The sequence below is a fragment of the Gymnoscopelus braueri genome (assembly GCF_963280865.1).
Source record: "Gymnoscopelus braueri genome assembly, chromosome: 13".
NCBI classification, from domain to species: Eukaryota; Metazoa; Chordata; class Actinopteri; order Myctophiformes; family Myctophidae; genus Gymnoscopelus; species Gymnoscopelus braueri.
The window spans coordinates 14,444,719-14,468,857 of NC_137615.1; the positions used below are offsets into that span (position 1 = coordinate 14,444,719).

The 24,139-nt window shown below is 40.1% G+C and overlaps 1 protein-coding gene across 1 annotated transcript; it reads right to left on the minus strand.

The window, feature by feature from the left end:
- Positions 1-280: 280 nt before the first annotated feature.
- Positions 281-22,336, minus strand: LOC308099412 (uncharacterized protein; the record flags this gene model as incomplete). Its single annotated transcript, XM_080448152.1, has 21 exons — positions 281-446; positions 970-1,083; positions 1,180-1,321; positions 1,977-2,108; positions 2,231-2,554; positions 3,286-3,448; positions 7,992-8,136; positions 10,163-10,294; positions 10,837-10,954; positions 11,911-12,045; positions 12,160-12,486; positions 12,826-13,119; positions 13,238-13,531; positions 13,650-13,943; positions 14,518-14,811; positions 15,933-16,235; positions 16,331-16,639; positions 18,274-18,453; positions 20,778-20,913; positions 21,907-21,960; positions 22,304-22,336. The coding sequence occupies 21 exons, from the start codon at positions 22,334-22,336 to the stop codon at positions 281-283; spliced, it is 4,089 nt and encodes a 1,362-aa protein (XP_080304278.1).
- Positions 22,337-24,139: the final 1,803 nt, after the last annotated feature.

Here is a 24,139-nt window from a genome sequence, read left to right on the forward strand (position 1 = left end):
GCAATACACTGAACAAACTCCAGGAGGAGACAGAGAGAGATAGACAGAAGATGATGAGAGAGGGAGGGAGACGTTTTGCAGGAGTGTTGACTTAACATTTATGAAGGGTTAAGTCAACATTAAATACTACCTATATTCTATTCATCAAATTAAATCAATATGACACAACTTTTACAAAAGATTTGCCTACTTGATTCCAAACAAAAAATAAATTAAATTGAATCAAACTGAATTGACATGAATCTAATTCAGTTGATGTTGAACAAGGTCTTATAGCATATTAGCCATCATAGTTAGCATAGATGTTGTCCTGCTCATCTTCATCACTCTGACCCTCCACTGTTCTCCTTCCAGGGATGAAGTGTGCTTTGGTGCTGCTCTCAGGGTACATGTCTGTATTAGCATAGATAGCATCATTCTCCTCCTCTTCCTCTTCCTTGTAGTCTCTGAGGCCGACAAGAGAAGACATGAATTCAACGTAATGTCTGTAAGTTAATGAACCGCACCAGGAGGTGGGAACACATTTAGCCTCCATTAAAATCAACTTGAGCTTTAAAAGAAAAGATGAGACCTAAATAAATAAATGAAAAACACTAGAATTTTAGCCAAAATTGAGACACCAGGTTGAAAGTGGTAAAAAATTGTTCAGAAAATATCATCTGCAGAATTTCCGATGCCAACGTTTTCAAAAAAGTCAAAAAAGTTAAATGTCCATATAGGTATATCATAGCCCCAAACCCATATATCAGCATAAATATGATGATTTTCCAGTTTCCATTGATAAATCAAACACACACTTTGCAGCATTACAAACAAACATTCACGCCACAGCGGTCAAAGACTCTTTGCCCTTCCAGGTCAAACACCTGACATTAAAACAGAGACACCCGGTGCCCACACAGTAAATAACAATTACATGAGTTACTCCAATCCAACCACATATTTGGCTCCTACACACAGTGTACTGACCCATTCTCATAGTCATCACTGTCATCATCATCATCATCATCATTCTCCTCCTCTTCCTCGTCCTCACCAGGGTTGTAAACGTGTTTGTGCTTGTTGCTGGCTCCCTTGTAGTCTCTGAGATCGACAAGAGAAAGCATCAGTTCAGTATTTAAGTTAATGAACAGCAAAAGAGATGGGATAAAACCAACTAAAGACCTCATGAACACTCACCGTACTGACACGTTCTCATAGTCATCACTGTCATCACCGTTGCCATCATGACAGGTGGAGACATCTGGACTGATGTAGTCTTCTTCATCATCATCTTCATCATCATTGGCTCTGCCCACTGTGTTGTAGGCGTTCATCTCACCTGGGAATACATTTTACAGGTTGAGAGGTAACAGGGTTGAGCAGTAACAGGTTCAGAGGGCCAACAAGTTGAACACTGTAACAGGGTTGACTCACCAGATGGAACAAGAGAGGTTGATATATGCATAGTTTGATCATTGTTTAGGATGTTAGGGGATTTATTTTATGATCATGAGTTTCTCAAACATCGATGAAAAAGCTACAGTACAATCCGTACAAGCAGTGCAACCACATCCACATAGAAGTGGATTACTATCAGGACTGATGAGCATTGTGTTGGGTTAACCACTTAAACCCCAGCATCCGAATCCTGCGGAAAACTTCTGCAGAAAATAGCCGATCGACAAGCTCGTGACGCGTTGTGAGCTGTCGATCGGCTATTTTCAGTGAAGATATTTAACGTCTAGGGAAAACAGAAATGTCACAGGTTTAGAGCCCTGAGGGACTCCACTCAACAACGTATGGGGTTTAAGTGGTTACGTTATGATAATAAACTCTCTGTGGCTTCTTGTGTTTGAGTCAACTATCTAGCTCTATATCAGGCACTGTCCCCATTAGATGACTATTATGAAAACCAGCAGTAATCCGTGGCTAGAGGACTGGAGTTGTAAATCAATGGAACAGGTTGATGTATCAAGATGAAGATGATTACTCACAGGCTGTGTGATCAGTCTTGACCGCGGGCCTTCGGTGACTCCGCCTCCACATCAGACAGAGACCGATCAGCAGCAGTAAGAGCAGGAGCACACCTCCTATAGTTCCGCCCACTAGCAGAGGGATTGGAGAGGCTGGAAGGCAGGAACAAACAAATAAACAAATAAACCAACGAAAAAAGAAAGAAGTACGTGAGCAGAGATCTAGTTTTAAGATATGTGTATTTTCTGATATTTTACATAAATTAATCTCTTACTGCTGACTGAGACGTTGAGCAGCTCTGAGCTGTTAGAAGTGAAGTTCCGTGAGGAAACAGTGACTTTGTAGACACAGCTGCAGTTGCCCTGGTGTTCGTACTCTGCTGCAGGGAACTGGAAAGAGGCAGATTGGTTGACCGCTGGCTTCATGTCAGCCATGTTGGAGCCAGAGAAGGTCAGGTAGAAGATGCCTCCAGGATACTGGGCTTCAATGGAGCAGGTGATGGAGAAGCTGTAACCCCTGGTGACCTCTGAACCATCAGAAGCCCAGAATAGTCCTGCATCTTGAGACGTCAGCGAGATGCTGGGCTGCGGCAGCCTCACTGGTCACACAGAAATATTATTTCACACATTTATACTGGAACTTTAAGACATGATTTTAGCTAGTTGTGAGGTGTAATGAGGTCTTCAACTCAATTGGCGTACCAGTGAGTTAAGGGTGTGAACTTGTCATTTTCAAGCAGCAGTAATAGAGGAGGTAAGGTTAAAAGATGGAAGCTATATATCAACCGACACAGGACTTTGGCACAGGTTTCACTCCAAATAGAAAACGTGCAGCTAGATGATGGTTTGCTTGTCGGTTTAGTGTTCACTCGTGGCGATACATTTTTATTGTAGCACTTTGAGATTTGTTCAAATGTAAAGTGCATTATAAATACAATTATTATTATCATTATTATTATTATTATTAATATTATTATTATTGAGATGCAACCCTTTGTTACAGTAGGTTTTATTTTCCTCAAATCTCTGCCACAGGACAAAAATATCTCATATCTAGTCCCATTATCCCCAGTTGTTATCTAGTCTGGTAAACCATCCCGGTGGCGTGAATTCACATTATCATGTGGCTTCTGCAGACCGGTCTGGCCCCAAGCGCTGGGTGGACGTTTCTTCAGAAACCAAAAAGTGGAAGAGCCAATCAGCGTCTGCGCTCAGGGCCTTGTGATTGACAGACGCAGAGTTGGACTCTCTCTCTGGACAAGTTTGTCCATGTGAGAAGTAGAATTTCTACTGAATTCATGATCTCTGGTTTCATAAAAGCTCCCTATACCAACAGTGATGTTTACTGGGCTGCTGTGGGAACTTGTGATGGTGCTCTTAGTTAAGTATTGACAAGTATAACTGTGAGAAGAGTCAATGTTCAACAGTGTTAACTCCCCAACACTGGTCTGTTGGGATTCTAAAAAAGTCTGACGTCCAATGGTAAATCCATCCTGGTAAAAATTCACATGAAGAAGTGCACAACGCGGAACTGAGCAAGTGAGGATCAACTGCTCTCCTGGTGAAAGTGTTGATTGGGATGCAGACAGTCTAGGAGATGTTTGTCCTGCAGAAGAAAACATATCTTTATGCCCATGCAGTCTCTCAAGCACAACTCTTTCACACTCTTCAAATGCTGAGTCTGTTACTCTGCCTCACAAAAGCTGTGACAGGGCGCTTTCATCTGTCCACAAAAAGATATTTTAAAATATCTTTCAAATATATTTTTTAATTTTCCATTACTGTTAGGCAGCAACCTAAATCGGCTTCATCTATGGTTTCAAGTAAGAATTAATATTATATGTGACTTCAAAGGCGAAACTGAAGTGGGGAGAGATAGGACATCGGCTTTATTGTTGACATATTTTCAGCGCTTAATACTGTTCAGACTGTTACATCAAAGCATTTGAAAATTGTGTGAGCCAACACGTCTGTCTCGAGAGACTATGCACATTGAGCAACTGCTGCATCAGATCACTGTTTGGAGGAGGAACTGCAATGATGAATTAAGAGTTACTGCTTTTGTGAATAATGAAGGTTAAATGTTTTAATACAAACATTTATTTGAGATGAGGGACACGGTATCCACTGTGTTCACAGTTGTGTTCACCAAATACTCTGTGTGTGCACTCAGTTAGATAAGTTTCTTTTCCTGAACAGTGCACATCATCCATCCATATTGGATCATTCCCATGGCCAAAATAGGCATTTTTAGGGGCACTCAGTGCGCACCCACAGTTCAGCTCTCTGCAAACCACATCAGCATCTTTCAGGTCCCATTCGTCATCACAAACTGTTCCCCAGAGGTTGTTGTGATAGATCTCCACTCTTCCAGAGCACTGAGAAGAAGATTCAACTAATCTGATCTTGACACCTTCTATCAGTCAAAAGGAAAATCCACATTTAAAATGTTATTTCATTAACTTTTTATTTTCTTTCAAAGTTATTTTTCAGAGAAGATGCTTACCTGTATGTAAAGGTAGGTACAGGATAACAGACACTGTAGGTGAAAAAACAGAACATGTTGAGTTACTTTCATGCTTTCTTTTTTATCCTGTCAACATATCACATATCACCAGTGGCATTATACTTTCATAGAAAAAAACACAGATAGAAAATGACAATCACAATGATTACAATGGGACAATAAAGAAAAATATAACATTTTGGGATTTTTGGAATGTGTATTCCTGTATCCTGTTTGTGTCCATCACAGTAAAACCCTGACAAGTGATCCTGTAGTTTTTTCATTTTATAAATCTTCTTACTAACGGCTCAGTATAAGTAACAAGAATGCAACAGATGTTTTTTGTCTTTTTTAAGGCCTTTACTCTTTGTGGCTGTGGTTTGCAGGGCAAAGCCTTTATCTTGACATTAAACTATGAGGAAGTACAGTACATGAGATATGTATCTAAACCGTGTGACAATGAGAGAGAAGTGACGATGACAGTATAGAAACAAAGTTTAGATGTACTGTAGTGCATTCTCAAAAATGCCTCAAAAAAGAAAGAACAGCATTCCACATAGTATTTAACATAATGACAGTTACTAAGGCACTTAACTGCTTATTTTAGTATAAAGGAAATATATACAAATAATGCAAGGTCAAGGAAACCTTACCATTTGCATAATATCTATATGGCCACTATCTATATTTATATATAGACGTGTGTGTGTGTGTGTGTGTGTGTGTGTGTGTGTGTGTGTGTGTGTGTGTGTGTGTGTGTGTGTGTGTGTGTGTGTGTGAAACTATGAAGCAGGCTAAATATCTATTCTATTCAAGGATTTGACAACTGAAGCAATACTCTCCTTATCTCTTTCATTCAATCTTTCGTTTCAGTGAAACTATTGCAACTTCTGTCATCTTCCTCTTTTCACACAATGAAATTCATGAAGTCATGGCTATGAGGAAATCACCACACAGCCTGACACAAAAAGAGCCAAATTCTCATCTGGAATTCTATTCTACAATATTTAGAAATGTAAGTTGTCACTCATATACAGTATATTGAAACTTCATAATTGATATAGTAAACATTAATCCAGCTAATTCTGTGATGAAGCAATTAACTTATTTAAGCTTTATGAGTGTTAACATTAGCATCTTTTACTAACTGTAACTTTATCTATTTGGAGAGACTACACGGTGACATGGTGCCCATGTGACCGCCAGTGGTGTAAAGTAACTAAGTACATGTACTCAAGTACTGTACAGTTTTGAGGTATTTTTTACTTTACTGGAGAATTTCCAATTTTCTGTACTTTTACTTCTACTCCACTATATCTTAGGCAAATATTGTACTTTTACTCCCCTACAATTATTTGAACACGTTACTTTGTAGATTTTGATTATTATTACAAAACCACTTCAGCCCCATATACATTTCTGCTATTTTCAAAAGATTTTTATACATTTTATACATTTAAAAACTTGTGAAATGGGACATTCTGCATAAAGAGTACTTTTACTTTTAATACTTTAAGTACATTTTGATGCCAATACTTTTGTACTTTTGCTCAAGTACATTTTTAATTCCGAACTTTTACTCGTAACAGAGTATTTATACATTGCAGTATTGATACTTTTACATACGTAAAACATTTGAGTACTTTTTCCACCACTGGTGAACGCTGAAGAGGGCAAAGGCCTCAGCGGCTGCTCAGACCATCTTCTACAAATGGTTGAGCAGTTACATACACAGTGCAATGTAGAGGACAGCATAACAATACACAGTCTAACATATATACACAACACAGAGCAGATTGAAGTCTTACTGTCTAAAAAGACATGTTTTTTTGTTATACACAATGTGTTTACATACTGTACAGTAAAGGGCTGTCCACACCAAGAATAATATATAGATAAGGATAATGATGTGAGCATCCAGACTGATGAATGATGATGAGGATGTTGAACTTGGGTGATGTGTCGTTCACCACTTGTTATAATGGTGGTGTGTAGACATATTTGCAGTTGTAGATTTAATTATCGTTCTTGGTGTGTGGGCGGCCCTTAACACTAACATCAACTCATTTAATGTATTACTGTTGTAGGCTATGTATCATTGTTGGTGTGTATGTAACTTAAGCATTGTGTTCCCAAGCATGACCAGTGTAGTCATTCACTCTGTGAACTTGACCCTGGGAAGTGGGATTATCAAAAGACTGAAACAGTCCAGCAATTTTGACAACTCACAATATCAATGTCACAATGGATTTCTGGGATCCATCTAACAGCAGACAACACTGCGCAGAAACGCTGGGCTGTGATCAGTTGGCTTAATATTCATACATGCAATGATGCCCTCAAGTCAGTACCAGCTACTATCAAAAATACTTAAGTCACTTATTTTGCTACAATACTTCTCACTTCACCAAGATTCAAATAGAAACTTTGAGAATCTGTAAATGGGGAAAACACGTACACCTATAGTCATACCGTTATTTTCTCTTTTTGACAATTACGTGCACATTACAAGACACATACTTAAGACAACATACACACACACAAAAAAACACACACAAGACAGAATCAACGACAAGCCAGCAACCAATAATTGTTTCATAATTTTCAATAAAGAAATTTATATTAAATACTGTTATTTTCAATATGTTAATGATTGCACAGGAAACATCAGTTGATGGAATAATAAAACCAGGCACTCATGTTCAAGTAAAGGATTTTTCTCCATATTACGAGTCCCATGGTGGAGAGACTGAGTCTTCTCTGTCAGTGGAGTTGAAGACTGAATTAGGAAGATGTGGCGAGCTCTAGTATGTGCAGGAAACCATGAACTGAGACTTCCTCTTTATTGGCATTCAGTTCTCTTCCATTTACATTCTCTATAGTTATTTAGTTTATAATCATTGATCATCAATTACAAACAATGAACAGTATGGTTCAAAAGTTGTCGGATCAAACTGATTATGAACAAGGTATAGAAGGTAAGATTGTGTTTCTATACTGTTCTAAACTGGGAGAAAATCCATAGACCAAAATGACACTATAAGTAACAATAACATTGTATTAATCAGCGTCTTAAACTGCAACGACGAAACTAATTCCTGTCCTGATGAATGATGTTCTTCCTGTTTGTTGTTGGACATTTTTCATTGACTGCACATGCTCACAGTAGTTCCCAACATCTTTTTTTCAGCATGACATCCTCAAGCTACCATGACATGCAAACACACCCTAAAAGTAGTTTGTGTGGCTTTGTGTCTTGGGCCTATACTGCCTACTGCCAGTTTCATTCTCACACAGCTCAGTGTAATAGCTCATGTGGATGTTATGTATACTCTTGTCACTTGAGGAAGTGAGAAACATATTTTCACCCATAAACTCCTATGAAATGGTATTTGTATGCATAGCTAATGAGCGAGTGTATTTTGGATACACTTTATGAGAATGTGAAGGAAAAGGGAAATAGCCCCCCTCCAAAAAAACAAGAATTCAAAGTCCATTTATAAATAATGATGTACTTCCAATAAACTAACCTTTGTAGACTTGAGTGTGGGTAGCTGGAGAGTGATGTCATGAGGCTGCGCCTCAGGGCATGGCTCACGCTTGCCCTCAAAGAGAGAAGTTGCAATCATTCCTATGATTCCTATGTTGTTGACCTTGATGTTCATCTGCTGGAGCCTGGATATATCCAGAGATGGCGCTTTGCAAACATGCCACCGTTTCCCTCAAACTGCCAGCAACTTGGTTTGCCCAGACGGAAGCACAGTATGCGTTGCGAGGCATTACTGAAGATGTTATTAATTAGTCAGTACTTTGTTAGCAGCCAGAGAAGAGAGCTTATAAGCAATCCTCATCAGAGGAATAAATATGTTACACTCAAAGCTCATCTGTTGCAATGTTTGCCAGCATTCAATTCTCTAAATTGTATGTATTTTCAAATAAATTCATTGTATTATTTGACACAATAGCGTTTACAACATTCACTGAAGTTTGAAGTTTAGAGTGTATTACATGGCTGTCAATAAATTAAATAAAACCTCCACAGGGTTCCAGGGCAGAGCCACAGGGTAGTCCCACTGCAGCATGGCTACAGACTTAAGGCCCCCTTGCACAGAGCCGGTTCTAGCCGTTATGGCGCCCTGGGCGAACCGCCCCTTCAGACATTCCCAGGTAGTAGGTAGGCCTGTATAGCTTACAAACTATAATCAGGGTCAGCCTATTCCAACATGGTTAAGCGACCCAAACAGTGATGTGATTGCAAATGATTTTGTTTTTTCTGATCGCAATTTTGGCATGCCCCTTAGGATGGCGCCCTAGGCAGCTGCCTATATCTCCTATAGGAAGCGCTGGAGTTGAACCTGCGCAAAGAGTCAGAATTTCTTTTCAGATTTTAATGCATGGAGAAAAAAAAAGGAATATATATATTTTTTTCTAATTAGACACCGTCTCAGCCACTCGTCAGAGGGCAATTTTGGAGTCAGTGTGGGTGAGGTCATAATGAAGTATGCGGTTCGATATACATTTTTTGTACATTTTTCTGTGCAATAAAAATGGACTCAGTGGGTAGACCTTCCACATGAACTCTGGCATCCCTATTTTGGGCAAACTTTCCAAAGTGTAATGGAAGGCACCATAACACAATGAATTCAAAATGTGAGTTCAAGCCACAGTTTATTGTAATAATAAACAAAGTAATATAACATCTTAACTCTTTTATAAAACATAATCAACAGTAACACGCATGATGTTATATATCATGAGTGTTAACAGCATATACTTTAGTTTGTGTAGAAATTAAAACAAGAAAAGACGAGACATTTAAGATTCCCGTTTTGGTCACAAGAGGGCCCCCTGTACTGTCTTTTTGGAGAGCAGTGACATGCAGCACACAGTCACACAACCTTTTGACATCTATTTTTTTGTATTAATTAATATCAAAAGCACAACACAAATATATCTTAAGTTATGCAGTTTCATCCTCCAAAACAGATCTTATTCTACAAGTTTTCACCCTAATACACATTGAATTGGAATATGGGGTCTCATGCACAGTCAAACTATTGGGATGGTGAGTTGAAGTTTGCAGTTGACAGTCAACACAAAAATGGGCCTCAATAGAGTAATTATAATTTCTATTACAGTATGCACATAAACCAAAACAAGAAAGCAATGGCAACAGTAATAAAAGCTAAATTACAATCTGAATCTATTCCTTTGGAACATTTGTGAGTTTAACCTCAACTTTAAAATGATGAATAGATCATAAAGGTTTCCTGAAAATGCATGCAACCTAATAACAAACTTTTAATTTACAGCTTCCAAGTGATCAGCCTACTAGGCCTATAGCCTATTTTGGCCAGCTCTCAAATATTTCACAGTTTCATTAGCTCATTGTAATCAAGGACAGTTAAACATTTTCTTTTTAGCAGAATGTTTCAAAATATACAAACCTGAACTAACTGTAAAGTTCTACCAGAGGAGATCCATCTCCTGGCATCCAAATGTGTTCATAACTCAAAATAACAAACATGTGTATGGTACTGCTTTGATTCTGTAATTAAATCAATGTATCACACATTTGAACTAACTAAACTGAATTCTGAACTGACATGAATGTATTTAAAGTAACTGATGATGACCATGGTCTTTACCTACTAGCCACCATAGTTAGCATAGATGTTGTCTTCATCTTCATCACTCTGACCCTCCACTGCTCTCCTTCCAGGGTTGAGGTGTTCTTTGGTGCTGCTCTCGGGGTATATCATTCTCCTCCTCTCCCTCTACCGCACCAGGGTTGTAGACGTGTTTGTGCATGTTGCTGGCTGCCATGCATTCTCTGAGATCGACAAGGGTGGCCATGAGTTCAGTAATATATAAGTTAATGAACCGCACAGGAGATGGGAACACATTTAGCCTCCATTAAAACCAACTAGAACTTCAAAAAGAAAAGATGATAACTCATGTGCAATGATGATGATGACGATGGTGATGATAATTATTATTATTATCAGTGGTATTGCACTAGTGTCCCTTTTTCACTCAGATTAAAGTAGTAGGAGTAGTTCGTTTTTTGTCGCATTCCTAAGCCAATAATTTGATGCCTGTTTGATGCCTGTTTTTCCACCGGGTGTATTTCCGGTAGGAGACACAAAGAATCTACTTTGTGTCTCCTACCGGATACATTAGCCGGCAGGAGACGGGAATCAAATTATTGGCTTAGCAATGCGACAAAAACTAAAAATAATCATGAATTCAAGGCTTCATGGGGTGTGCAATTGATAGAAAATGAGTCATCTTGTGGGTGAACTACTCCTTTAATTATATTAAGATGTGTTCTTCAACTGTGGTGGTTAATTTCATAACCTGCAGGGTACTGACCCGTTCTCAAAGTCATCTCTGTCATCATCGCTGCCTCTGTGACAGGTGAAGGCCTCTGCATTGCCGTTGACTTCTTCACCATCGGCTCTGCTCAATGTGTTGTAGGCGTTCATCACAACTTAAGAAATGCACACATACATAATGTATGTCAGTGTTGGTGACATACAGTACGTTATATCAGCTTGATCTCATGCAAACACCGGTAGGCTACAAAGGCGAGCGCTCAGCGCTCAGCCAGAAGGTAAAGACCATGGTCATCATCAGTTACTTTACATCATCATTACAGAATTAAAGCAGTACCATGGTGTGAGAAGATTTATGTAAAATAAATTCAAATGTATTCAAAACATTGTTTTATATATATTTTTTACATGAATAGCCAACTTATAAATGGATGAAGTGGCTAAAATTATTGTGATGCTGTATTAACACATTTTCCCCCTGGAACCCCCCCGGACCCAAGTACTCAAGTACTGTACTGTAAGTACAATTTTGAGGTACTTTTTACTTTACTGGAGTATTTCCAATTTTCAGTACTTTTACTTCTACTTAACGTTAGTTACTTTGTAGATTTTGATTATTATTACAAAACATACATTAACGACTTCAGGCCTATATACATTTCGGCCATTTGAAAATAGCTTATCTACAAGCTCACAATGCCTCGCAATGTGACGCATTGTGAGCTTGTAGATCTGCTATTCTCTAAATATTTTTCGACATTTGTATACATTTTGAACTTGTGTAACAGGACATTCTGCATAATGAGTACTTTCTACTTTTGGTACTTTTAGTACATTTTGATACCAATAGTTTTGTACTTTTACTCAAGTACATTTTGAATTCCGGACTTTTACTTGTAACAGAATACTTCTACATTGCAGTATTGATACTCATACTTAAGTAAGGAATTTGAGTACTTTTTCCACCACTGGCCTGTACCAGTGGGTTGTGGGTTTGCAGCAGGGTGACACTGTGTGGCTTGATCCTTACGAACTGTTTGAGTCAACCATCGAGCTCTATCAGACCGCTGCCCCCTATTAGATGACGAGAATAACATTTTGAATTACTCACTGGCTGTGTCATCAGTCTTGGTCGGAGGCTGTCTGTGTCTCTGCCTGCACATCAAAAAGAGACCAATCAGCAGCGGCATTAAGAGCAGGAGCACACCTCCTACAGCCCCTCCCACTAGCAGAGGGATTGGAGAGGCTGGAAGGAAGGGTGGGAGTAAGAAAGAAAGAAAGAAAGAAAGAAGTGAACAGAGATCTACAGTATTTGAATATGTGTATATTTCTTGACCCTTTACATGAATAAGTCTCTTACAGTTGAGTGAGACGGTGAGCAGCTTTGAGAAGTTAGAAGTGAACGTGCGTGTGGATACAGTGACTTCATAGACACAGCTGTAGTTGCCCTGGTGTTCATACTCTGCCGCAGGGAACTGGAAAGAGGCGGAGTGGCTGACTGCTGACTGCTGCTTGATATTGCTGTTGGAGCCAGAGAAGTTGAGGTAGAAGGAGCCTCCAGGATACTGGGGGAGAATGGAGCAGGTGATGGAGAAGCTGTAACCCCTGGTGACCTCCGAACGCCCAGGACCCCAGACCAGCTCTGTGTGTGGAGACGTCAGGGAGATGTTGGCCTGCGGCAGCCTCACTGCTCACACAGAAACATATTTCACATTTGTATAGTTGTGAATGTCAATGTATTCTTCAGACTATTGATAGAAGTTGGTCTACCAGTGAGTGAGTCCAGGGTGCAGTTTTTTATATTGTAATTTTATACATTTTGTACATTTTAAGCAGCTCTAAGGTAAGGTTAGAAAACAGAAGATTTTTATTCCAACCGACACCGGACTTTGGCGAGTGCAGCATGGTTTGCTTGTCTGTTTAGTGTTCATTCAAGTGTTGAGATGCCGTAGAGCTTCTGAATGTTTGAAAATTATGTGATTACATATTTAAAATATTTTAATGAATGTGATAGTTGTTTCCTCACCTGTAACAGAGAACCTAACAGGGTCACTTTGAGGAGAGTTGAAGCGTCTACTTGAAACAGTTGTTTCGTACTGACATTGGTATGACCCTTCGTGAACAAAGTCCACATTAGGGATGTTGAAGGTATATGATGTGTCACTGGTGGTTTGGGCCTTTCTAAATGAACCAGAGGTCTGCTGCAAAGTGAAGGTTCCACCCAGATGCTGAGTTGAGAAGGAACAGGTGATGTCAACTGTGTTACCCCAGGTAACCTCACTGAAAGGATTCATTGAGATATTGGGCTTTGGGAGATTCACTGAAAATAGTAAATGGAAGGGAAATTATTTGTATTTATTTATTAACATTGTATTATTTTAAAGTCACATGACATTAATTGTTAAAATAATGTAATTAATGTCATAGTTATTTCTCACCTGTAACAGAGAATTCAACAGGGTCACTTTGAGGAGAGTTGAAGTGTCTACTTAAAGAAGTTGTTTCGTACTGACATTGGTATGACCCCTCATGAACAAAGTCCACATTGGGGATGTTGAAGGTACATGACGAGTCATTGGTGGTTTGGTTCTTTCTAAATGAACCAGAGGTCTGCTGCAAAGTGAAGGTTCCACCCAAATGCTGAATTAAGATGGAACAGGTGATGTCTACTGTGTTACCCCAGGTAACCTCACTGACAGGATTCACGGAGATGCTGGGCTTTGGGAGATTCACTGAAAATAGTAAATGGAGGGGAAATCATTTGTATTTATTTATTAACATTGTATTATTTTAAGGTCACATGACATTAATTGTTAAAATAATGTAATTAATGTCATAGTTATTCCTCACCTGTAACACAGAACGTAACACGGTCACTTTGAGGAGATTTGAAGCGTCTACTTGAAACAGTTGTTTCGTACTGACATTGGTATGACCCTTCGTGAACAAAGTCCACATTAGGGATGTTGAAGGTATATGACGAGCCACTGGTGGTTTGGTTCTTTCTAAATGAACCAGAGGTCTGCTGCAAAGTGAAGGTTCCACCCAGATGCTGAGTTGAGATGGAACAGGTGATGTCAACTGTGTTACCCCAGGTAACCTCACTGAAAGGATTCATTGAGATATTGGGCTTTGGGAGATTCACTGAAAATAATAGGACATGAATGGGTAAGAAAAAAACATTTTAATTATTAGCATTGCCTTTTTAGAGGCAATTGACTCTCTCTCTCTCCCTATCCCTCTCTCCCTCTCTCTCTCGTAAGGTGATTTGAATTTAACTAAATTGCAGGTGTAGTGACATCACCCCATGGTGATCACAAAGATGAGCAACATTTCAATTGGTTAAATTGACTAAATACTTAACTTACGTATAGTCCTTGATAATGTCAACTGAAGATGTAGATGAGTTTTATATTGTGGAATAACTGGCTTGAGTAATGCAAGAGACTTTAAGCAAAAGCGGAAGTGAAAATTCTCCCAGACTGTGTGTCTGGGTAGCTTGGTTGGTAGAGTGCTCTACTTTGAGTCATTCTGGGTTTGATACCAGGCCCAGGCAACAGTGTATGAGTATAGCATCAACATAACCCTGCATATTGGTCCAGACCAGTCCTGAAATTGCCCAGCCCTGACTATTACAGCAACGCAACTATAACTTTAGTATTATGTCACTACATTCTTATTTAAAATAATGTAATTAATGCAATAGTTATTTCCTCACCTGTAACAGAGAATTCAACAGGGTCACTTTGAGGAGAGTTGAAGAGTCTACTTAAAACAGTTGTTTCGTACTGGCATCGGTATGACCCCTCATGAACAAAGTCCACATTGGGCATGTGGAAGGTACATGACGAGTCATTGGTGGTTTGGTTCTTTCTAAATGAACCAGAGGTCTGCTGCAAAGTGAAGGTTCCACCCAAATGCTCAGTTGAGAGGGAACAGGTGACGTCAACCGTGTTACCCCAGGTAACCTCACTGACAGGATTCACGGAGATGCTGGTCTTTGGGAGAGTCACTGAAAATAGTAGCATATGAATGTAAAAGAATAAAGCGTTTTAATAATTGCTGTATATTATGTTATTTGTCAGGTTTTGACAAATGCCTGGTTTGACAATCATGTATATTTGTAGTTTGTATCTTTTATAAAAGCAGCCAGTCAAGCCTACATTCTGGATGTTATGTCACTTGGACACAAGTGGTAGTTTGACAGATCATTTACAGTAACCACTTAAACCCTCTATTCTTTCTACACCAAACCTCTTTGCCAAAAATAGCCGATCTGCAAGCTCACCACGGGACATGTTGTGCGCTTGTAGATTGGCTATTTATTTTTGTGCGAATATTCTCACCAGAATGCATGCTGGGGTTCACGTGGCGTAGTTAAAATACATGGTATCAATTTTCTGCAATCGTTTTTATTTCCCTATAATCTATGCCAAAGGCCAAACATATAATATGATAATAATGACATGGAAGAAATATGACTAGAATATGATTTATGGAACTACATGTTCCATTAATCATATTCTAGTCATATTTGTCTATGAAGGTGGCGCCTCAACCATGGTTAGGTTTGTAGAGTTTCTACCATCATCTTTGGCTCAGGTCCCATAAAAACTCTTGACTCACCAACAAAGATGTATACTGGGCTGCTGTAGGGGCTTGTGGTGCTGTGAGTTGAGTATCGACAAGTATAATTTCCCTGGTCGGAAGAGTTAACATTGGACAGTGTTAACATGGTCTGCTGGGATTCTATATAGGTGTAACGTCCAATGGAAGATCCATCCTTGTAAAAATGCACATGAAGAGGTATACAGAGCTGGGGTGAAATTGAGCAGGTGAGGATCAACTGCTCTTCTGGTGAAAGAACTGAATTGGATGCAGACAATCTAGGAGATGGTCCGGTAGATTTTTGTCCAGTAGATGTTTGTCCTGCAGAAAAAAACATCTCACATTGAGCGACTGCTGCTGCAGATCACTGTTTGGAGGAACTGCAATCATGAATTACTGTGTTACTGCTTTTGTGAACATTGAACTCCACTTGTGGAGTGAATTGGAATCAAATATTCATCCAGGTTCTATCAAAAGTGATGCAATCTCAACTAGATAATTTCTAATACATTTTACATATCTTACCTGAACAAACAACACCAACATCTTCTGAATGGCCACAGTTGTGTGTTCCAAATCCTCGATGCGAGCATAGAGTCACAGAGCATTCATTACCAGAACAATTAACATCATCCATCCAGATCTTACCAATGCCTTCTCCATACTTTGTTAGAGTGGATGTAACTCTCCCACAACCCAGCTCTCTACAAACCACCGCGGCATCATTCATGCCCCAGTTGTCGTCACACACCGTCCCCCACTGACCACTATGATAGACCTCCACCCTGCCAGAGCACCGTCCACCACCTACTAGCCTCACCACTGGACCTGGTCAGAAAGAGAGAAAAATAAATAAATAGTGTTGCACCTTTATGAATTTTTATGTCAACATTTGAGATGAGTGACATGACATCCAGACTTACCTGAACAGACGACACCAGCATCCTCATCACAATTATGTACACCGAATCCCCTGTGTGGGCATTCAGTTAGAGACATTTCACTTCCTGAACAGACAACGTCAGTCATTAAAATTGGACCCTTCCCCTGTCCAAAATGTGCCCTTTTAGGAGCACTCTGTGCCGTCCCACAGTTCAACTCTCTGCAAACCACCTCAGCATCGTTCAGGTCCCAGGAGTCATCACAGACTGTTCCCCAGCTGTTGTTGTAATAGATCTCCACTCTTCCAGAGCACAGAAAAGAAGACCCAACTAATCTGATCTGGGCAGCTTCTATCAACCAAAACAAATCATTAACATTTAGAATTTCATTAACATTTTCTTTTGTCTATATAAATATATATCTTCAGAGTCAATACTGACCTGCATGTGAAGGTATGTACACTGTAGGTGGGAAAGTATCCGGTCGGTCGGCTCGGTCGGATCGGTCGGTGCGCTCTCTCTCTCTCTCTCTCTCATCTCTCTCTCTCTCTCTCTCTCTCTCTCTCTCTCTCTCTCTCTCTCTCTCTCTCTCTCTCTCTCTCTCTCTCTCTCTCTCTCTCTCTCTCTCTCTCTCTCTCTCTCTCTCTCTCTCTCTCTCTCTCTCCTCTCTCTCTCTCTCTCTCTCTCTCTCTCTCTACAAAATTGCAGGAGTATTGACATCACCCCATGGTGATCACAAAGATGAGCAACATTTCAATTGGTCAAATGTACTAAATACTTAACTTATTCACTGAAAATATTAGCATATGAATGTAAAAGAATAAAGCGTTTAATAATTGTTGTATATTATGTTACTTGTCAGGTTTTGACATATGCCTGGTTTAACAATCATGTATATTTGTAGTTTGTATCTTTTATAAAAGCAGCCAGTCAAGCCTACATTCTGGATGTTATGTCACTTGGACACAAGTGGTAGTTTGACAGATCATTTACACTTAAACCCTCTATTCTTTCTACACCAAACCTCTTTGCCAAAAATAGCCGATCTGCAAGCTCACAACGGGACATGTTGTGCACTTGTAGATTGGCTATTTATTTTGTGCGAATGTTCCCACCAAAATGCATGCTGGGGTTCACGTGGCGTGGTTAACAAACATGGTATCAATTTTCTACAATCGTTTTTATTTCCCTATAATCTCTGCCAAAAGCCAAACATATAATAGGATAATAATGACATGGAAGAAATATGACTAAAATATGATTATATTTATATCATTATTATTATTATTATTATATCATATTTGTCTATGAAGCTGGCTCCTCAACCATGGTTAGGTTTGTAGAGTTTCTACCATGATCTTTGGCTCAGGTCCCATAAAAACTCTTGACTCACCAACAAAGATGTATACTGGGCTGCTGTAGGGGCTTGTGGTGCTGTGAGTTGAGTATCGACAAGTATAATTTCCCTGGTCGGAAGAGTTAACATTGGACAGTGTTAACATGGTCTGTTGGGATTCTATATAGGTGTAACGTCCAATGGAAGATCCATCCTTGTAAAAATTCACATGAAGAGGTGTACAGAGCTGGGGTGAAACTGAGCATGTGAGGATCAACTGCTCTTTTGGTGAAAGAACTGAATTGGATGCAGACAATCTGGGAGATGGTCCAGTAGATGTTTGTCCTGCAGAAAAAAACATCTCACATTGAGCGACTGCTGCTTCAGATCACTGTTTGGAGGAACTGCAATCATGAATTACTGTGTTACTGCTTTTGTGAACATTGAATCAAAATATTCATCCAGGTTCTATCAAAAGTGATGCAATCTCAACTAGATAATTTCTTATACATTTAACATATCTTACCTGAACAAACAACACCAACATCTTCTGAATGGAGACAGTTGTGTGTTCCAAATCCTCGATGTGAGCACAGAGTCACAGAGCATTCATTACCAGAACAATTAACATTATCCATCCAGAGCTTACCAATGCCTTCTCCATACTTTGTTAGAGTGGATGTAACTCTCCCACAACCCAGCTCTCTACAAACCACCGCTGCATCATTGATGTCCCACTCGTCGTCGCACACCGTCCCCCACACACCACTATGATAGACCTCCACCCTGCCAGAGCACCGTCCACCACCTACTAGCCTCACCACTGGACCTGGTCAGAAAGAGAGAAAAAGAAAGAAATAGTGTTGCACCTTTGTGAAATTTTATATCAATATTTGAGAAAAGTGACATGACATCCAGTCTTACCTGAACAGACAACACCAGCATGGATTTCAGCATCATTTGTATTTATTTATTAACATTGTATTATTTTAAAGTTACATGACATTTATTGTTAAAACTAGAAAAGGTCTCCGCCAGATCAGGTAGGTTATTATGGGCCAGCAATGTTGGGAATTCGGCAATCAGGATGGAATATAAAAAAATCGGACGGAACCATCTTGATCACTTGACTATAGAGATAACGTGTACCGATTTGCATGATGTTTGGACAAAATTTGTAGGAGTAATATAAAAAAGAAAAAGGTTGCAAAAATCGGCCTCCTGGTGGCGCTATAATAGGGCAATGTTAAAAGGGTGGCATTTGTTCCGTAGTGCGAATGTGAGTGTAAAGTTTCACCGCAATCGTACTTTGCAGCATTTTGTTCAAAACGGGTCCCTCCTGCAAACTTTAGATGTCAATTTTAGCCAATCAGGATGGAATATGAAAAATCAAACAGATCCGTCTTAATCACATGACTATAGAGATCAAGTGTACCGATTTGCGTGAGATTTTGATAAAATCTGAAGGCTTAATATCCAAAAATGTGTTTTACATAAGACTGGTGGTGCTATAAAAGGCAAATGTGAAAAATGCAGGGCTTTTTCCTTGTTCTCTAGAGAGTGTGCATACAAAGTTTTACACAGATTGGTACAGTTATAGGTAAAAACACCAATCGGCAAGTTATAGCGCCACCATGAGGCCGATTTAAAACATTTCAAGTGGCATTTCTTCCTCGGCCTAGTGGGAATGTGCGTGCAAAATTCCACAGAAATTGCATGCTGTGTCATGATTTGAGGCATTTTGTTCAAAACGGAGTACTCCTGCAAACTTTGGAAGGCAATTGTAGCCAATCAGGATGGAATATGAAAAATCTGAAAGAAATGTTTCGTTTTATGACTATAGAGATACTGACTACCGATTTGCGTGATGTTTGGACAAAATCTGTGAGGAGTACTGTCAAGAAATGTGTTTTGCACAAATCGGCCTCCTGGTGGCCCATGTGAATAATTTGGGGCAGAGGTTCTGCTCTGGCATCAAGGGAGTGCGTGTGCACAGTTTCGCTGCGATCAAGCCAACGGTGCCGGAGATTAGCAGTACACAGACAGATGACAGAATGACACACACACGGACGGACGGACGGACGGACGGACGGACGGACGGACGGACAGGGGGTAAAACATACTCTCTCGCCATGCCTTTCGGAGACAATGATGTAATTTAGGGGCGCCTGCTGGCCCAGTGGTCCAGGCGCATACCACATATGCTGTTAATCCAGCTTAACAGCGCGTCGCGGGTTTGACTCCCGATCCCGACAACCTTTGCTGAGTGTCACCTCCCATTTCCCTCCCCATTTCCTGTCAGCCTACTATCCTATAAATAAAGGCAGAAAAAGCCCCAAAAACATCTTTCAAAAAATAATAATGTAACTAGAAAAGTGCTCCTCGGAGCACAGGTCTCCGCCAGGTCAGGTAGGTTATTGTGGCCTCCTGGTGGCGCTATAATAGGCTAATGTGAAAAGGGTGCCATTTCTTCTTAGGCCTTTCAATCGGACACTACATTCATGATTTGAGGCATTTTGTTCCAAAAATGTGTTTTGCTAAATTAGACCTGCTGGAGGCACTATAACAGGGCAATGCGAAAAGGGTGGCATTTCTTCCTCGGCCAAGTGGGAGGGTGTGCGCAAAATTTTACTGCAATCGCACGCTGCGTTGATGATTTGAGGCATTTTGTTCAAAACGAACCAATCCTGCAAACTTTGGAAGCCAATCTTTGTCAATCAGGATAGAATATAGAAAATCGGACAGATCTGTGTTGATCATATGACTATAGAGATACTGTGTACCGATTTGCGTGAGGTTTGGAAAAAATCTGTAGGAGTGATATCCGACAATGTGTTTTGCACAAATCGGCTTCCTGGTGGCGCTATAACAGGCCAATCTGAAAAGTTCGGGGCAGAGGTTCGGCTTTGGCATCCAGGGAGTGTGTGTGCACAGTTTCGCAGCGGCCGGGCTAACGGTGCCGGAGATTATCTGTTCACAGACAGACACACCGATGGACGGACGGACGGACAGGGGGTAAAACATACTCTCTCGCCATGCCTTTCGGCCTGGCGGAGACAATTAATGTAATAGTTAATTATTCCTCACCTGTAAGAATTATATCACTTTGAGGAGATTTGAAGCGTCTACTTGAAACAGTTGTTTCATACTGACATTGGTATGACCCTGTGTGAACAAAGTCCACATGTTGTGTTGTGTTGATGTTGAAGGTATATGACGAGCCACTGGTGGTTTGGTTCTTTCTATATGAACCGGAGGTCTGCTGCAAAGTGAAGGTTCCTCCCAAATGCTGAGTTGAGATGGAACAGGTGATGTCTACTGTGTTACCCCAGGTAACCTCACTGACAAAATTCACTGAGATATTGGGCTTTGGGAGATTCACTGAAAATAATAGGACATGAATGGGTAATTATTAGCATTGTACACTTTTAGATGCATCTCATATCTCAAATAGCCGATCTGCAAGCTCACAACGGGACATGTTGAGCGCTTGTAGATTTATTTTGTGCGAATGTTCCCACCAGAATGCATGCTGAGGTTCACGTGGCGTGGTTAAAAAACATGGTATCAATTTTCTACAATCGTTTTTATTTCCCTATAATCTCTGCCAAAGGCCAAACATATAAGAGGATAATAATGACATGGAAGACATGTGACTAAAATATGATTAATGGAACATGTAGTTCCATTAATCATATTTGTCTATGAAGCTGGCTCCTCAACCATGGTTAGGTTTGTAGAGTTTCTACCATGATCTTTGGCTCAGGTCCCATAAAAACTCTTGACTCACCAACAAAGATGTATACTGGGCTGCTGTAGGGGCTTGTGGTGCTGTGGCTAGTTGAGTATCGACAAGTATAACTTCCCTGGTCGGAAGAGTTAACATTGGACAGTGTTAACATGGTCTGTTGGGATTCTATATAGGTGTGACGTCCAATGGAAGATCCATCCTTGTAAAAAATCACATGAGGTGTACAGAGCTGGGGTGAAACTGAGCAGGTGAGGATCAACTGCTCTGCTGCTGAAAGAACTGAATTGGATGCAGACAATCTAGGAGATGGTCCAGTAGATGTTTGTCCTGCAGAAAAAAACATCTCACATTGAGCGACTGCTGCTTCAGATCACTGTCTGGAGGAACTGCAATCATGAATTACTGTGTTACTGCTTTTGTGAACATTGAACTCCACTTGTTGAGTGAATTGGAATCAAATATTCATCCAGGTTCTATCAAAAGTGATGCAATCTCAACTAGATCATTTCTAATACATTTTACATATCTTACCTGAACAAACAACACCAACATCTTCTGAATGGCCACAGTTGTGTGTTCCAAATCCTGGATGCGAGCATAGAGTCACAGAGCATTCATTACCAGAACAATTAACATCATCCATCCAGATCTTACCAATGCCTTCTCCATACTTTGTTAGAGTGGATGTAACTCTCCCACAACCCAGCTCTCTACAAACCACCGCGGCATCATTGATGTCCCAGTTGTCGTCGCACACCGTCCCCCACTGACCACTATGATAGACCTCCACCCTGCCAGAGCACTGTCCACCACCTACTAGCCTCACCAGTGGACCTGGTCAGAAAGAGAGAAAAGAAAGAAATAGTGTTGCACCTTTGTGAATTTTTATATCAACATTTGAGATGAGTGACATGGCATCCACTCTTACCTGAACAGACGACACCAGCATGGGTTTCAGCATCATTTGTATTTATTTATTAACATTGTATTATTACAAGTTACATAACATTTATATAAATATATTTCAATACTGACCTGCATGTGAAGGTACGTACAGGAAAACAGACACTGTGGGTGGGAAAGCATCAGAGCACACGGAGTTACTTTCATGTTTTCCTAATCGTGACAAAATATCACATATCGCCAGTGGCATTACACTATGAAACACATTGATACAACATCTATATAGCTTTCTGTAAAACCTTGATATGTTACATAATATGTTTTTTTTTTCCCACAGTGAAAATGTTCTTAACAGCTTGGTACAGTACTGTATAAGTACCATCGTTCTACAGATAACTTTTCTTCAGCCCCTTTACTCTTGTGGTTTGCAGAGTGAAGCCAGCAAAGCCCTTTTTATTGTGCTTATTACCCCTTTTTATCCCCATTTTTTTTTTGTCGTTGCCAATTAATGCCTCCCCACACACACACACATTTTGTGTCTCGACACTGCTGTCGTATCCTACTGACTCACCCGCCAGTGAGGAGCCCCCGCCGGGAGGACAAAGAGAGCCTTCGTCCTGCTCCTCCCGCCCATCCCTCCCGCAGCAATACGTGCAGTGATTACCACCCTCCCCGCCCGGCTTCCCTCCCCTGAACACGGGCCAATTGTGTTCGTATAGAGACGCTCGACAAAGCTGGACGCACCACGTGAATTATAACCCACAAACCTCCACGTTGGTGGGCAGGCACTTTACCTCTGCGCCACCGGAGCGCCTTTTAGCTCTCTTTATCTTTCAATGAACACAATATAGGCTACAGGGCAGTGGTGGAAAAAGTACTCTACAAGCACCGCGACGCGAGCTTGTAGATCGGCTATTTTCAAATAGCCTATGTATAAAATAGGGCTAAAGTGGTTAATGTATGCTTCATAATATCATAATTTATATCTGAAAAGTAACTAAAGTTTTCAAATAATTGTAGTGGAGTAAAAGTACAATATTTGCCTCTGAGATGTAGTGGAGTAGAAGTAAAAGTATTGGAAATTGGAAATACTCAAGTAAAGTACAAATACCTCAAAATTGTACAGTACTTAAGTAAATGTACTTAGTTAGTTTCCACCACTGCTACAGGGCAATACACAGGACAGGATAAAAATACGCAGACAATGTGAAATAAATGGACAATACACAGCAGATTGTATGCAGATAGCATGTGTAGCGATACACCGTCAGCAATAGATATACGTAGCCCTACATAATGCTGTGCTGTGCTGATTGACAGTGCAAAATACATATGATAGGTGAACAAAGGACAGCAATAAATCATTTTATAGCTGAATATAATAGATTTATTTTCTTTTTTGATATATCATTGTTGTCAGCATGCACTGCATTCCTACAGCAGATGTTGGCAGAGGATTCATTGTAAGATTGTTATTCTTATTTACATGCCAATCCAAACATACTGTAGGCCCACAGCAGTATATTCATGTGGAGAAATGTACACTCTGTGAATGTAACCCCTGGGATAGGCCTATATGTATCAGAAGACTCATAATGTCAATGTCACAATACATTTCTGGAATCTATTGTTCAACAAGTTGATTTATTATACTGTCATAAATTTAACTAGAATGTTGCACAGAAACTCTCACCTCACTAAGATTCAAATCTGTAAATGGGGGTGAAATATTTTCAATATATTCAGGAAAAGTCAATTGATATTATAAAATAAAGACCTGGCACTCACTCATGTTCAAATACAGGATTTTTCTCCATATTACGAGTCCCATGGTGGAGAGACTGATAGGGTCTCTTCTCTT